Here is a 14,078-nt window from a genome sequence, read left to right on the forward strand (position 1 = left end):
AATGACTTATCACCACAATAGAAAAGGGGTGTTGCCAAGGCCGTATTGGGTAAGATAATGTTGGGATAGAGTGGTAGTTATTAGGCCAAACAATGAATGTTGGGATAAAGGGGTGTTGTGAAGACTGTATTGGGTAAGATAATATTTGGTTAGAGTCAAAGTTATCAGGCCAAACAATGACACTTACCAGAACATCACTGGTTCAGGCCAAAAAAATAACAAAAAAATGGTATTGATCAGGGGCACAAAAAATGCAGAAGTTGTCATGCAACATACTGGTTAGTTACCATGGACATAGAACATATTGTGGCATGAGAGGATAGTGGCACAGGTTATCAGGGAATAAGAAGAGATCTTATCAGTATATAGCAACTCAAGTTACCAGGGACCACAATATGTAACTTACCAACATAACTATGTGAAGTTACCATCAGACTATTCTATAGTTACTATCAGAACAGTGCATGATTACCTGGAGCTGTTTTTTCTGCATGAACACCAGTTGCTGCAACAGCCGCTCCCACATCAGGGGGCACAGACACTTGGGCAGCTTCAGTGACGACTTCATTAACATTTTGGGTTGTGTCATATGAGAGGACAAAAAACATATTTTATCACATTGAAAAAAGAATCGCATAAAAAATCCACAAACCAGGTATGTATGTTTAACATCAGAGTAGTGATCCTCCATGCATACCAATGTCTGCAGCAGGAATTTCCTCAGCATGCAATTCATCATTAACAGCTGCAGAGGCGAGCTCTTCAACAACAGAAGTGATGGTGGCCACTCCAGCAAGTTGTTTTACAGATTCAACAACATCAGATGCAACTTCGCAAGTAGCCGCTGCTTCGACGAAGGCTGGCAAAGAGGCCATCACATCAGATTGTGAAACGGCAACAGGAGACGTCACCGTCAAGATCCACAACTTCTACCGGCTGTGAAGATGTTGCTCTTAGTCGAGGAGAAGATCTAGTCTTGAGAAACCGCACCTTTGTAGCAGCCTTCTTTTGATTTGACTGGCTGCAAAAAATAAAAGCCAAAGAATGGGGGGAGGATGATAAGAAGTGAGATGTAGTGTTAAAATGAACAGACAAAGTTATCATGCGTTGATTGTGTCACAAGGACATATGCTATCTTTACTAAGTTAAACTTATGACATAAAAGTAAGTTAAAGCATGCTAATAACAAAAAGTTACCAGCATATATTAACAAAAATGACCACGACGAATAATTAACCAGGTAAGAATAGATTATACGGATGTATATAGCATATAAAAAGGCTAGCTAATTATAGAAGTAGCATTATAAAATCTAAAATAAAAGAAGCTTGGAAATTCATCTATTATGCAACAAAAAATGAATAAAAATACAAAAAATATAGACCACAACAAAAAGGGGATTACCTGATCTCGGGATAGTAGATGACGCCTCAAGTGAACAGACTTGTTTGTCGGGTGCACTGAATATAAATACAAGTAGTAAACAAAAATAATTAGAGTAGTATTTTATTAACAAATAATGTAGATGTATAGAAATGAGGAGATAGTTGCAAGTTATCAGGGTAATACTACTGAAATTACCAGACAAACAGTTCAAAACTATCATGCAATATGAAGTTACCAGCATATTTTTAACAAAGGTAATCACGACGAATAATCAACCAGGTAAACATATATTATACAGATGTATATACTATATAAAAAGGTTAGCTAATTATAAGAAGTAGCATTATGAAACCTGAAGAAAACAAACTTGGAATTCATCTATTATGCAACACAAAATGAATAAAAAAATACAAAAGGAAAGACTAGAAATAAAAAACAGATTACCTTGATCGTGGGATACTAGATGACGCCTCAAGTGTACCAATTTGTTTGCTGGGTGACCTGAATAAAAATAAAGTAGTGAACAAAATGGTTGGACCAGTAGTTTAGAAACAAAAAGCGAAGATGTATATAAGAACATAATAGTTGCAAGTTATCAGAGAAATGCTACTGAAATTATCACATACCAACAGTTGAAACTACCATGCAGTGTCAAAAATACAGTAACAAAATAAAGAAATTGACAAAAGAAGAGAAACTGAAGAAATATAAGTAGTAGAAAAATACAAAGGATAGTTCACCTGCGTGGAACCTGCTTAATCTGAGTTGAGGGTGGAATGACCTCACCAGCGCCCTTGTCAGCCACACGGATCCCAAGCTCTTGGATGACCAATTTCATGACAGAAAGATGAATATCCCTATCTGATAGTTGGGCAGGCTTGGGTGGCGCGTCCACATTTGCTACCCCGCTGCCAGAAGCCACGTTCACTGCCCCGCTACAGGAAGAAGAACCAGTATGGCCTTTTTCACCATGGTAAAAAACTTGAAAGTCTGTATCATCATCATCATCATCAGAGTCGTCATCGTCGTTATCCTGCGTCTCATTGTCAGTATCCGATTCATCAATAATATTCTTTCCAAGGTTGTCTATTTGACAGGTACGGCGTGCAGGAGGGGGCTTTGCCATATTGTGAGTACCAAAAGAAATTCCCCTAAGATCCGTGTCTAGTCGATGAGACACATGTGAACTGCCTTCATCATCAAGGGAGATGAACCCTTGCACAAGATCGCCAAGCAGGCCAACCAAGGCAGACGAAAACCGACCGACAAGCTCAGAAGCCTTTGCAAGTTTCTGCTCATTAGTAAGAAACAAAGAACACAAGGAACACTTTTAGTTACTAGACATGATTTTCAGATGCGAAAAAGGATCATGAAGTACACAAAACACACAAACCAAGATCATAAATAAAGAATAATCAGGATATGCATACAGAAGTTGTCATGTGAGTGCAACAGAAGATACCATCCAAGTGCAACACAAGTTATCGACAGTAATAAATTCAGATAGGTAAAACATGGGTTGTCAGGGAGAACAACCACAAAGTACCATGTGAATGCAACAAAAGTTACCATCATAAACACAACATATGTTAACAGTGTGTAAAACTTTCAGATGTGTAATACAAAATAGTTATGAGGGTGTACAGTCATAAGTTACCATGTAAATGCAAGAAAAGAACAAAAGGAGCTACAATTACTAGAATACCTCCAAACAAAATAAAAAAACCCAGCATACCTCATCACTGCAGTTTGGTGGGACATGCACACGCATGAATTTCCCAAGACCTTGTAAACCGCCAAACAAGCAAAAATCGGCGCCAAACTGGGGTTTCAACTGGCGAATTATTGAGAACGGAAATGAGTAAGGAAAAGTATGAAAACAAATGCATTTGCAGTAAGTACATGAACTGATCAGAAAAAACAAGTTACCGGTAGTTTCCCATAAGAAATTTCGTCCGCTTGGACATCCCTACTAAGCACTTCAGATATCTTCTCTTTCGTCCAAACATTAATAGCAAAAGCACCATCGGGCAATGCGATACCAAGACCAGTAAGATCAATCGCGTCAATGTACAAAAGCTGGTAAAAAGGTGAATGTCGTCAGAATACACAATCAAAACAAAAGCAAAAAAGAAAAAAAGCAGCAAAACTTACATTGTAGAAAAGAAGGCATCCCTTTGTAGGCTTTCCCTTTGACAGTGCCTTGTGGAGCTCATCAGCAATGAACTTGGACTAGTTTAGATCTTTAACTCTATTAATGTTTTGCTGAAAAAACAAGGAAGAAAATAAACAAAAAATTAACATGCTAGAAAGCATTGCAGTTTCCATATAAGCATGATGCAAGTTATCAGCCACAAGACGTAAAGTTATCACCATACAAAATGAGCAAGTATGGAAATACTTACCAACACACCATACCACCTAGGACTAATCTTGTTGGATGTAGTAGGCGCAATGACAATATTGCCGGCAAGCATAAGCCACATTGGCTTGAACTTCTCATCAATATTGACAGAACTTGTTATAAGATCAAGGACATCTGTCATCTTCGGCGTATGTCCAAGCTCACCAAACATCTCAATACCTAACTCAATATCAGCTTCTGTAGGTAGATTGTAAGGGACATCCTCCCTACCACGGGGCACACCCATCACACGATGAACCGACTCTTCATTAACAGGGATCCTGCCACGCCCTGGAACAACCACTTCACGAGATTTTGGCTCGTATAACCTGGCAAGCCATTCACTAAGGAAACTGAATGGGTGGCCGCACTTGATCTCCCGAAGGCTTTTGAAGTCCATTTCGTCGATAGCATTTTTCCTACCATCAGACAAACCTTTACAGGCAGTCAAAAGTGAGTTAGGGGAAGCCCTGTTATGAGGTGGAGGGCGCTTCGGCTTCTTTGAAGGAACTCCCTCATGGCCATCACCATATCCGTTGCGCTTCCTTGGCATCGTGCCCCTGCCAAGTACAAAGAAACAAAACAATTAAGGACTGACAATCAAAGAGTTGAGAAAGGTGAATTGAAAGACACAACAACCAACAACTCAACAAAACCACTGGTAATTTGTATGCATGAGACTGGTAATCAGAACTTATCAGCCGTGATAACTTTCTTAGTTGACAATCTAATTTCCGAGCATTCAGATTTTGTGATCAGATCCGAACGATCTTGTTGTCGTCCGATCGCGATCTCATGGCGCAGAATCGTTCTTGTTTTAATGAGATCCTTTTTATGAAAACAATTAACACCTTTAATGATATTAATGACTTTTTGATCCCATGCCTAATTTTCTGCGGTCATGATTAATGACTTTCCAATCATGCGCCGTGGAATTGATGACACTTTAATGAGATCCGATTTTATAGGGGATTTTTTGTGGTGCGCAGCCTCTTATAATTATGCAAAATTTGTTGTTGTAGCAGGGAATCGAACCCACGACCTCATATGTTAATCCCACGATAACAACCAACTAGGCTAATTTGCTGGTTTGTCACAAGGTACACACTACTTATACCTTCTTATTACGAGTTTTAAAAAGAATTGAACCAACATTATCATCGGTTCCAGTTACTTGAATTTGTGCATCCAAGTTCCATCATTTTCTTGCACATTCCATACCGCTTCACATAGATCAAAAAGTTTTTTAAAACATCTCCCAGTAACTTTCATGTAAATAGCATGGTAATTTATACACCGTAGACCTGATTACTTGCGTACAGACACAACTGTAACTTTGACTTGAAGAAATAGTTGTTGACACATACTCCGATAACTTCTGTAAAAATAACATGATAATATATGCACCGAATAACTGATAACTTAGGTACAAACATTGCAATAACTTTGAACCGAGGGAAAAAAATTATTGAAAACTTACCCCGGCCACTCCTGTGTAAATAATGATAATATACACACTACGGGCATGATAACTTACGTACAAACATCATGGTAACTCTGAACCGAAGAAAATAGTTGTTGAAACCATACCCCTGCTAACTTATGTGGAAATAGTATGATAACACATACACCGTAGACCTGATAACTCAGGTACAAACATCGTGGTAACTTTTACCGGGGAAGTTTTTTATTGAAAGCATACTCACAGTAAATTCTATGTAAATAGCATGATAATATACAAATCGCAGACCTGACTTAGACACAAACTCCATGATAACTTTTGACCGGGGCAATTTTTTTCAAATGTACCCACGGTAAAATTCTTTATAAATAGATGGTAACATACACACAATAGAGCTGATAACTCACGCACAAACACCATGATAACTTTGACCATCGGGGGTTGTTTAAAAACATTCCCCTGATAACTTCCGTGTAAGTAGCATAATACTATACGCACCATATATTTGATAAGTCACGCACAAAACACCACCGTAACTTTGATGGAGGTTGGGTCAGGGGCTGAAGTTGTTCGAAAACATATCCCCTCCCGACAACTTTCATGTAAGTAGCACAGTAATATACAAATTGTAGACTTGATCACTCAGGTATACAAACGCCGTGATAACTTTGACCCGGGGGGGGGGGGGGTTGTTTGAAAAGATACTCTCGATAACTAATGTGTAAATAGTGTGGTAATATACGGACCGCAAGCGTGGTAAGTCACGCACAAACACCGCGATAACTTTATCCTGGAGAAAATGTTGTTCAATATGTACCACGGTAACTCATGTGTAAATAGCATGATAATATATACATATCAGAGATGATAACTTACTTAGCCCTGGCCTGGTAACTATTTCAACAAAAAAAATCATCAGAACATATCAACATGAAATCTAATTTCTTAGGTCTCATTATAATTTTTTATGTGAAAACAATTTTTCAATCGGGCCAACGGTTTGAGCTATAAAACATTTCGATGTTTCAAAAGAGGGGAGAATATAGGATGACATCAGATATTTCCCCTCTAATGTATGCACACACACATGTGCATGTAAGAGAAGGTTGGAGGGACTTTTTTTATGCCTGGTAATTTATTTATAAACAACATGATAACTTATGCTCAACTGTCATGATAACTTGTGTAGCACTGGCGTGGTAACTTTTTACCCCTAAAAAATTTGTCAGAACATACCAATATAGGACCTAGTTTTGAAGGCCTCGCCGCGACGAGTTTTTTATGTGAAAACATTTTTTTGATGGAGTAACGATTTGAGCTACAAACTTTTTGAAGTTCAAAACTGAGAGAGTATATGATGACATTATCTTTTTTGTCTTTTTCGCATGCAATTAATTTGCTCTAATAAAAGGTGAGGAATGAGGGAACGGTGGAGGAAAGTACGTACTTGAAGTTGCTAATATGAGAAAAAGGTGAGAAGTACACATGCATGGTTATTAGCATCGTTCAGTTCTGTCTACTAAAATCAGAACGTTCGTTATATATGAATGTTACTTTAACCACTGGTAATTTGAAAACAAGAGAGGAATTGCATGGTAACAACTAACAAATCTAGTGGTAATATGAAGCAATAAGCTATGGCAAGAATCAAGCATTATGCTAGATATGAAACGACTGAACTAGAGTGAGATTTCAAGGTAACCACTAACAAATACAGTGGTATTGACAAGCAAAAAGGACCTAGTAAAAAACATTAAGCATTATGCTGGATCTGAAGCATGTGACCTAGCATGCAATTTCATGGTAACAAATAACAAATTTAGTGGTAATTTCAATCAACAAGTCCCGGTAGATATGCATTACCCATAGATTATTGTCGCAATACGAATTTACACTTGGACCTTGCGCAACACATCATCACACATCTGCATCTGAAACACATAAGGGAGGGATTGGGTATAGAGTTCATTTCCACATTAAAAAATTCACCAAAACAAGATGGAATCCCGGGGAAATCAGACACATACCACCACCCGCAACCAAATCGATCTTGAACCACAAGGTTTCGTACAAATCTACGCCTAAACTACAACACCACAACCGCGTTTGACCTAATTGGAATGAACCCACAAACACATCCAACTCCCTTCTGCACACCAATCTCAAGCAAACTAACACCCGAACAAAACGACTCGCTGCACCATCAAAAAAGCATCTACACCCTCCAAAAATCGCCCGCGGAACCCCGGGTTCACCCCACGACGCAAACACAAGGCGGGGGAGGGGGAGGGGGGGGGGATAGGAAATCTCACCGGAACAAATCGGTCGCCGACCGCCGTAGAAGCAACCAGCGCCCCCCCCCCCCCCCCCCCCCCCCCCCGGTCTCGATTCGCCGTGGAAGAAGGGGATCCGCGATTCCGCCTCGGTTCACTGGGAGGAAGCGGAAGAGGGGAAGTAATCGCGGAGTGGGGAGGAGTGGGGCCAATTGCCGTTACAAGTGAGCGAGCAGTTCGGGGGAAGAAGAGGAGAGGGGATCGTGCGCGAGGAGGCCGGCCATTGGAGAAAGAAACGGCGCGGGGCCACTTACCATAGAGAGAACGGGAAACGGGTATCATCTGGCTCGTGATTAGATCGAGCGGTTATCGCACGGGAGGCTGTGAAACGTCGGATTCAGATCGGACGGGATTGAATGCGTTCGGATCTGAAAACAAAATCAGAACATTTGGAAAATACAAGTTTCGTTTAATCAAAGGGGCCCCGAGAGATGTCGCAGCAACAGGACACGCGAACCTTCGCCTCTGTTTCACCGGGAAAATAGGGGCCCCGTTGTGAAAAAAACAATAATCCTCGTGGTCGCGGGAGCCATCGGCAGTCCCCGGCAATGGCACCGGAACCCCCACTGCCTGCCCTGTTCCTAAGAATGGCGACCCCGACCACCCGTCCGGGGCACCACTCGCCACCACCGGGAGCCGCTGCTGCCTAACGGCCCCTACTCCTTCCGCTCCTCCGCTCGCCGGCCGGCGGTGCCGGATGGATCCATCCTTACGGGAGCCGGCGGGCGGCCGTGGTGGTTGTCGGTGGCGGCGTCGCCGGCGCGCTCATCGCCAGCTCCCTCCAGAGCTATGCCGACGTCGTCATAATCGACCCGTAAGTGCTCTCTACACATATCTTCTTTACACCTGTTACTGGATTTGCCGGTGCCACAATTTATCCCCAAAACTATGGCTAAACGATGAGTTACATCGTGAGATTGTTGATAAGCTGGTGCCGAAACTGTGGCGTGCTTGATGTAACTGTGCGCATTGCTGATTACTTTTTCGCGCATCATCCAGATAAATCCATTGATTAACCCCATGATTCAGATGCCACGCTAAGTCGCTAACATTAGTTACGCCCAAATATAGTCCCTGCTAGATCGTTGAGAATACGAGATATTGATTTGCTAAACAAGAATTGGTTGTCATTTGCTGGATTGATCTTTCACTTGTTAAATAAGAATCGATTTGCTGGACTATTAAAAAAAAAGAATTGGTTTGCAAATCAGAACCCTCACCAGTTTTTTTTTTTCACTAATAAATATCCAAAATCTCACTGGTTAACATTTCTATGGTGTCGGGAGGATGTGACCTGTATATCTGCATATGCTATCATTTTTACTTTTTTGGGGTGAAGTCTTGATCGACTCGATGCAGATATTCAGTTATTCCACTACTTCCACGTTGAAACAGAACCTAATGAATCGGAATATCCGTCACTGTTTCCAAGGCTGTGTTACTTTGTACATTGGGTGCTCACAATATATAGAAAAATAGTTATTTTGAATCCAAAACAAAATGAATGAGTCAAAAAAGAGGTGTGATGCTTTAAAACAGAGGTGTGAATAGACTTTGGTTACCTGTTATGTATGGAACATTTTTCAGTTACCACATTAGGCACCACCTTGGGGTCCTTGGTTGATATACTCCTTATAAAGAAGATGTTTGTGAACCTTAAAGGCAGACACATTAGTAGTTAGTAGGGGAAAATTTGTAACAAAAATAGTCCCTTTAAAATACATCTACATCCAGATTTTGTTTCAACAGCCCGATTTTTTAATCCAACATCCTGCTTGAGATGTCCGTACAAAATTAACGCCGACGGATTTGTCTACCATCACCCTTCGGTGCATGTGACTTGATTGGGTAAAAAAATAGCAGTGAACCTTAACTACTTATAATTGTAGTGCTTATGTTATGTAGTCTCCAAAAAATGGTCTATGTTCGTCGTTACTCGTCAGCTTTGCATCATGCGTGCTTTAAACTCACTAGTCGTAATTTCCAATGAAGGAATGCTGGCAAGCCCCTAATCTTACTTAACATATTTGGAGAATGCTTTTTCTCGAGAACAATATTTGGAGAATGCTAGCATAAGTGCATAACCCCAGGGAAAATATCTGGTACTCCCATCCATGGGGTACTCCCGGTGCTCCAAGTTCAAAAACAAATCTTAAATGTTTTCAAAATTTTCGAAAAAAATGGGAATGTTCGCAAGGAATGTGACTACATCCCCTAGAAAATTCAGGTCCAAACTCGAAATGTACATTGAGAAACAAAAATGTGAAATCCAGATGTGAATAGTGTCAATGTTGATTTTGTCTTTTTCTTACACTATTCATGCCAGATTTCACATTTTTGTTTCTTGATGTACATTTCGAGTTTGGACCTGAAATTTTTAGGGGTTGTAGTTACATTCCTTGCGAACATTCACCTTTTTTCGGAAATTTTTGAAATATTTCTGAATGTTTTTTTAAACTTGAAGCACCGGGAGTACCCCAAGGATGGGAGTACCTGATACCTTCCCCATAACCCCAAGTTGTACTCTCTTCATCTTAACCAAAATATAATTGAACACCTTTCTTTTTCTTGATTTTAGGAAAGAGTACCTTGAAATTCCATGGACTAACATGAGATCAAAGGTGGAGCCATCTGTTGTTGAGAAATCATTAATTAACCACAGTGATTACTTGAGTGGTGAAGTCATTTCAGCCTCTGCTACTGATGTAAGTGGAGAGGCTGTGATCACAGCAGAGGGTCGTTTGGTGGAGTACACATACCTTGTCATAGCCACAGGTCACACAAATTAGTGTCCACGAACAAGGAGAGACAGGCTGGAACAGTTTCAAGAAGGCAAGCCACCATGCTCATCCAATTGTTGCTTTCTTTTCGTAAGTGTTTTTATTTGTATCGGCTTGTCTATCATTTTGATGCACTGATAGTTACTTAGACAAACCATATAAAACTATATCTACACCTTATTCGTTGGAAAAGTGAAACCCATATCGTTTGATATTTTATATGTAGCGACAAAAATGTTTTTACAAAACAACTATGACTTCCTTATTTCTACAAAACAATTATGACTTCCTTATTTTCCAATGGACGTGTCTACTCTAGCACATATCAAACAAATGTCATAACTCAGTGCTTAGACACAAGCCTACAATCAATCTAGGCTATTGTATACCCTTTCAAAATGTAAAAATTTACTATTGCATACGACACAGTGAATGTTTCCTGGGTATGACTTGTTCTTGTGATGGGTATTGTTAGCTCTTGAGTATCTGATCTCGTCTACATTTCCAGATGACGTGAAGATAAAATATTCCGATTCGATTCTTATTGTTGGGTGAGCCATCAGGCGTTGAGCTTGCTGCTGAAAGAGCTGTGAATTATCCAGACAACAAGGTGACACTGGTTCATGACAGACCAAGATTGTTGGAATCTGTTGATCAAAAAGCTGGTGGTAAGGCACTGCTTTGGCTGAGATCGAAGAATGTTGAAGTTTATTTGGAGCAGTTGATCGATCTAGAGTTCATGTCAGAGGGAGATAGGCTCTACAGGACGTCGTCGGGGATAGAGATAACAGCTGATTGCTACTTCTCGTGCCTCGACAGACCACTGAGTTCTTCATGGATTAGAGGTTCTGAGCTGGAAGATTGCTTGGACAATGATGGAAGATTGATGGTTGATGCAAATCTAAGAGTGAAAGGCCAGGTTAATATTTTTGCTGCTGGTGATATCATTGACATTCCGGTATGTTCATACTGTACTTCCATTTCTGCTGTTGAAGTTCCAGTTGATGCGTTCATATCATTTACCAATTTCCATTATCTAACAGAAGGTTGGTTTATACAGTACCTTTTGGTCGATATACTACTGCACATGTGGTTTTAGAAAGTTCTGACCTGTCAAGCGAACATGCTTTGTCATAGGAGCTCGAGCAAGGATATTTCGTGCGGAGACATGCCATGATAGTCTCCAAAAACATAAAGCTTTTGATGCATGGGGCTAAAGAAAGCAAGCTATTGAAATATAAACATTCGACAGCAATGCCGATGGTCTCACTCGGTAGAAGGATGCCGTGGCGCAGCTATCCTTCGCCACGGTCCAGGGCACCTTCCTGCGATGTGGAAATCCCGGGACTTGTTCGTGCACAGAACAAGGACTCTGCTGGGGCTTCCACGGTGAAAGGTAAACTTTATCCTCGCCCTTACTATGTTTTCAACATATTTGGTGAACTCAGCCACCTGTGACGGCGAGTGACGATGATCTGGTGGATTTTGGTGCAGTGTGACAGACAAATTTGGCTGGAAGGGACCGGTTATGTGCCGCTAATTTTGACCTTTTGGTTGTACCCACTACACACCCCCCTTGTTGAAATTTCCTGTCAAAGGAGTAGCACGGTTTATGGGGTTGTAAATTTGTAACGGCGACCACTTATTATGGAAATCACATGTAGCATGCTTCACTTCACTGAAAGATAGTCGATGATATTTGAAATTTTCAGTCCTGATCTTGGTTCTTTTTGGTGTGCTCCGACAAGTGCCGGAGAAAATCTCGCACACACTGATCATTCACCTCGTCGTCCCCAAACACTTTGGCCAGCTCCTTCACCTTGGCCCCGAAACCCTCGCCTTCGTCTTCCACCATGACCCTCCTCAGAGCCGCCGCGATGTCGGCGGCGGCAAACGACCCGTCCTGCTCGTCCCGCGCCACCTCCACGCCGACCTTCTTGTCCACCAGGTTCCTGGCGTTGAGGCCCTGCTCGAACACCAGCGGCAGCAGCACCAGCCTCACGCCGTGCGCCAGGCCCTCGGCGATCGAGTTCCAGCCGGCGTGCGTCAGGAACCCCCCCACTGATGCATGGGCCAGCAACCTCACCTGCGGCACCCAGCCTCGGCACAGGACTCCCCGGCCGGCGACGGCGAGCCGCTCCTCGAAGCCCTCGGGCAGGCCGCCCGAGGTGGAGTCCGTCGGCGCCCTGAACGCCCAGAGGAAAGGCAGCCCGGCCGCCTCCAAGCCGAGCGCGATCCGTTGCAGCTGCGCGCTCGTCAGCTTCACCTCGCTGCCGAAGGCCGCGTACACGACGGAGCTCGGAGCCTGTCCGTCCAGCCAGCGCAGCGTCGCCTCGTGGCCGGCCACGTCTTGCTGCGGCGCCGGAGGGAACAGGCCGACCGGGATCACCGGCTTCTCGTAGAGCTCGCCGAGCAGCCGCAGCCACTCCGGCTCGAACTCCGAGCTGCTCCTGATGCCCACGAGCCGGCACCCTTCGATGGTCTTGGCGAACCGGTAGCCCTCCGACACGCCGGAGTCGTCCGGGACCAAGCCCGGCTCGAACAGCTCGCGCGCCTCGTAGCCGCGGTACGCCACGGTGGTCGGGAACGGGACGTACTCGGGGACGACTGTCAAGTGCGCCGGCTCCGTCTTGGCGTGCCTCCCGAGGCCAAGGAGCGTCTCAGGGGTCCCGAAGAAGCTGAGCGCCGCGGCGCCGAACAGGCTGATGAACGCGCACGGCACGCCATGCCTCGCCACGGCCGCCGGCGCCCAGTACGACGCGTAGTCGACGAGGATCCAGTCCGGCCTCGATCCCGCCGCCTCCTCCTCCTGGAGCAGCCGCGAGAGCTCGCGCTCGAAGGCAGCGTCGTAGGCGCGGCGCAGGTACGGGCGGAGGTCGTCGGAGGGGAGGTCGATGGTCGCCTCGGCGTGCTCCGGCAGGCGGTCGACACGCGGCAGCGGGACGTCCACGACGCGGATGAGGCCGGCGAGGCCCGGCGGGATGTCGATGAGCCGGCGGGTGTTCCTCGGCGTGGAGAGGAGGGTGACCCGGTGGCCCTGCCGGGCCACCCGCTTGGCGAACTCCGTGAACGGGAGCACGTGGCCGAAGGCCAGCCATGGCAGCATCACGACGTGCATCTTGCCGCCGGCCGTGGCCTCCATCCCAGGAAATTAAGCTTTGGCAACGGAGGGCAGGATTTCCCAGCTGCTAGATGCTCGCTGTTGATCCTTTCCGTGGAGTTCACAGATTTTGCGGATTCTCGCGTTTGAACTTGGATCTCGCTCCGTTTTCTGAACGTGGTCGGAGGGCCAAATATGGCGGGCAATGAAGATATAAAAATGGGACCAGATCAACAAGTCAGTTTTGGCTGCGTCACGGATGATCGTTTGTCAGTGTGCCGCCATTCGCGGTACATGTGAACATGATAGATTATAATACTACTTGTAGGTAAATCTGCGTAACATGACAGCGAGATGGAGCGTGCAGGTGCAGGCTGTACCGGGCTCCTGTTACATCGACGGCTACGTACAGTGGCCTTCCGTTATCCTTAGAGTGAGTGGGCTCCATTATTTAGCAGGAACGACGCCTGGACCCCGCGATTAAGGAAGTCAGAAGTCAGAGTTTCCCCGTTAAGATGAGTATGCAGATCAAAATCGAAAGAAGGTTAGGCCATCTCCAGCCCTATCCCCTAAAACGATCCGTTCGCGGACATGACATTGATACGGGAGCCGG

General features: G+C 44.0%; 3 protein-coding genes across 4 annotated transcripts; 1 reads left to right on the forward strand and 2 right to left on the reverse strand.

Moving 5' to 3' along the window:
* Window positions 1-585: 585 nt before the first annotated feature.
* On the reverse strand, window positions 586-4,345 carry LOC123075028 (uncharacterized). The gene is made up of 9 exons (XM_044497721.1): window positions 3,792-4,345; window positions 3,541-3,651; window positions 3,316-3,465; window positions 3,122-3,220; window positions 2,127-2,677; window positions 1,831-1,887; window positions 1,405-1,460; window positions 991-1,021; window positions 586-859 (listed from the first exon to the last, which is right to left on the reverse strand). Exons 4-9 carry the CDS (start codon window positions 3,155-3,157, stop codon window positions 820-822), a joined length of 771 nt encoding a protein of 256 aa, XP_044353656.1. The 5' UTR covers window positions 3,158-3,220; window positions 3,316-3,465; window positions 3,541-3,651; window positions 3,792-4,345; the 3' UTR covers window positions 586-819.
* A 3,722-nt stretch (window positions 4,346-8,067) lies between these two features.
* Window positions 8,068-12,083, forward strand: LOC123079862 (uncharacterized). Of its 2 annotated transcripts, none has more exons than XM_044502686.1 (5): window positions 8,068-8,399; window positions 10,164-10,455; window positions 10,874-11,323; window positions 11,503-11,761; window positions 11,860-12,083. In XM_044502686.1, the coding sequence occupies exons 3-5, from the start codon at window positions 11,105-11,107 to the stop codon at window positions 11,862-11,864; spliced, it is 483 nt and encodes a 160-aa protein (XP_044358621.1). In that variant the 5' UTR covers window positions 8,068-8,399; window positions 10,164-10,455; window positions 10,874-11,104; the 3' UTR covers window positions 11,865-12,083. The 2 variants fall into 2 exon arrangements, with proteins under 2 accessions (XP_044358621.1, XP_044358619.1); XM_044502684.1 differs by having other exon boundaries at window positions 10,164-10,417.
* Window positions 12,074-13,731, reverse strand: LOC123079861 (putative UDP-rhamnose:rhamnosyltransferase 1). The gene has a single exon (XM_044502683.1). It carries the CDS (start codon window positions 13,505-13,507, stop codon window positions 12,074-12,076), a length of 1,434 nt encoding a protein of 477 aa, XP_044358618.1. The 5' UTR covers window positions 13,508-13,731.
* Window positions 13,732-14,078: the final 347 nt, after the last annotated feature.

Source organism: Triticum aestivum, chromosome 3D, assembly GCF_018294505.1.
Source record: "Triticum aestivum cultivar Chinese Spring chromosome 3D, IWGSC CS RefSeq v2.1, whole genome shotgun sequence".
Taxonomy (NCBI): Eukaryota; Viridiplantae; Streptophyta; class Magnoliopsida; order Poales; family Poaceae; genus Triticum; species Triticum aestivum.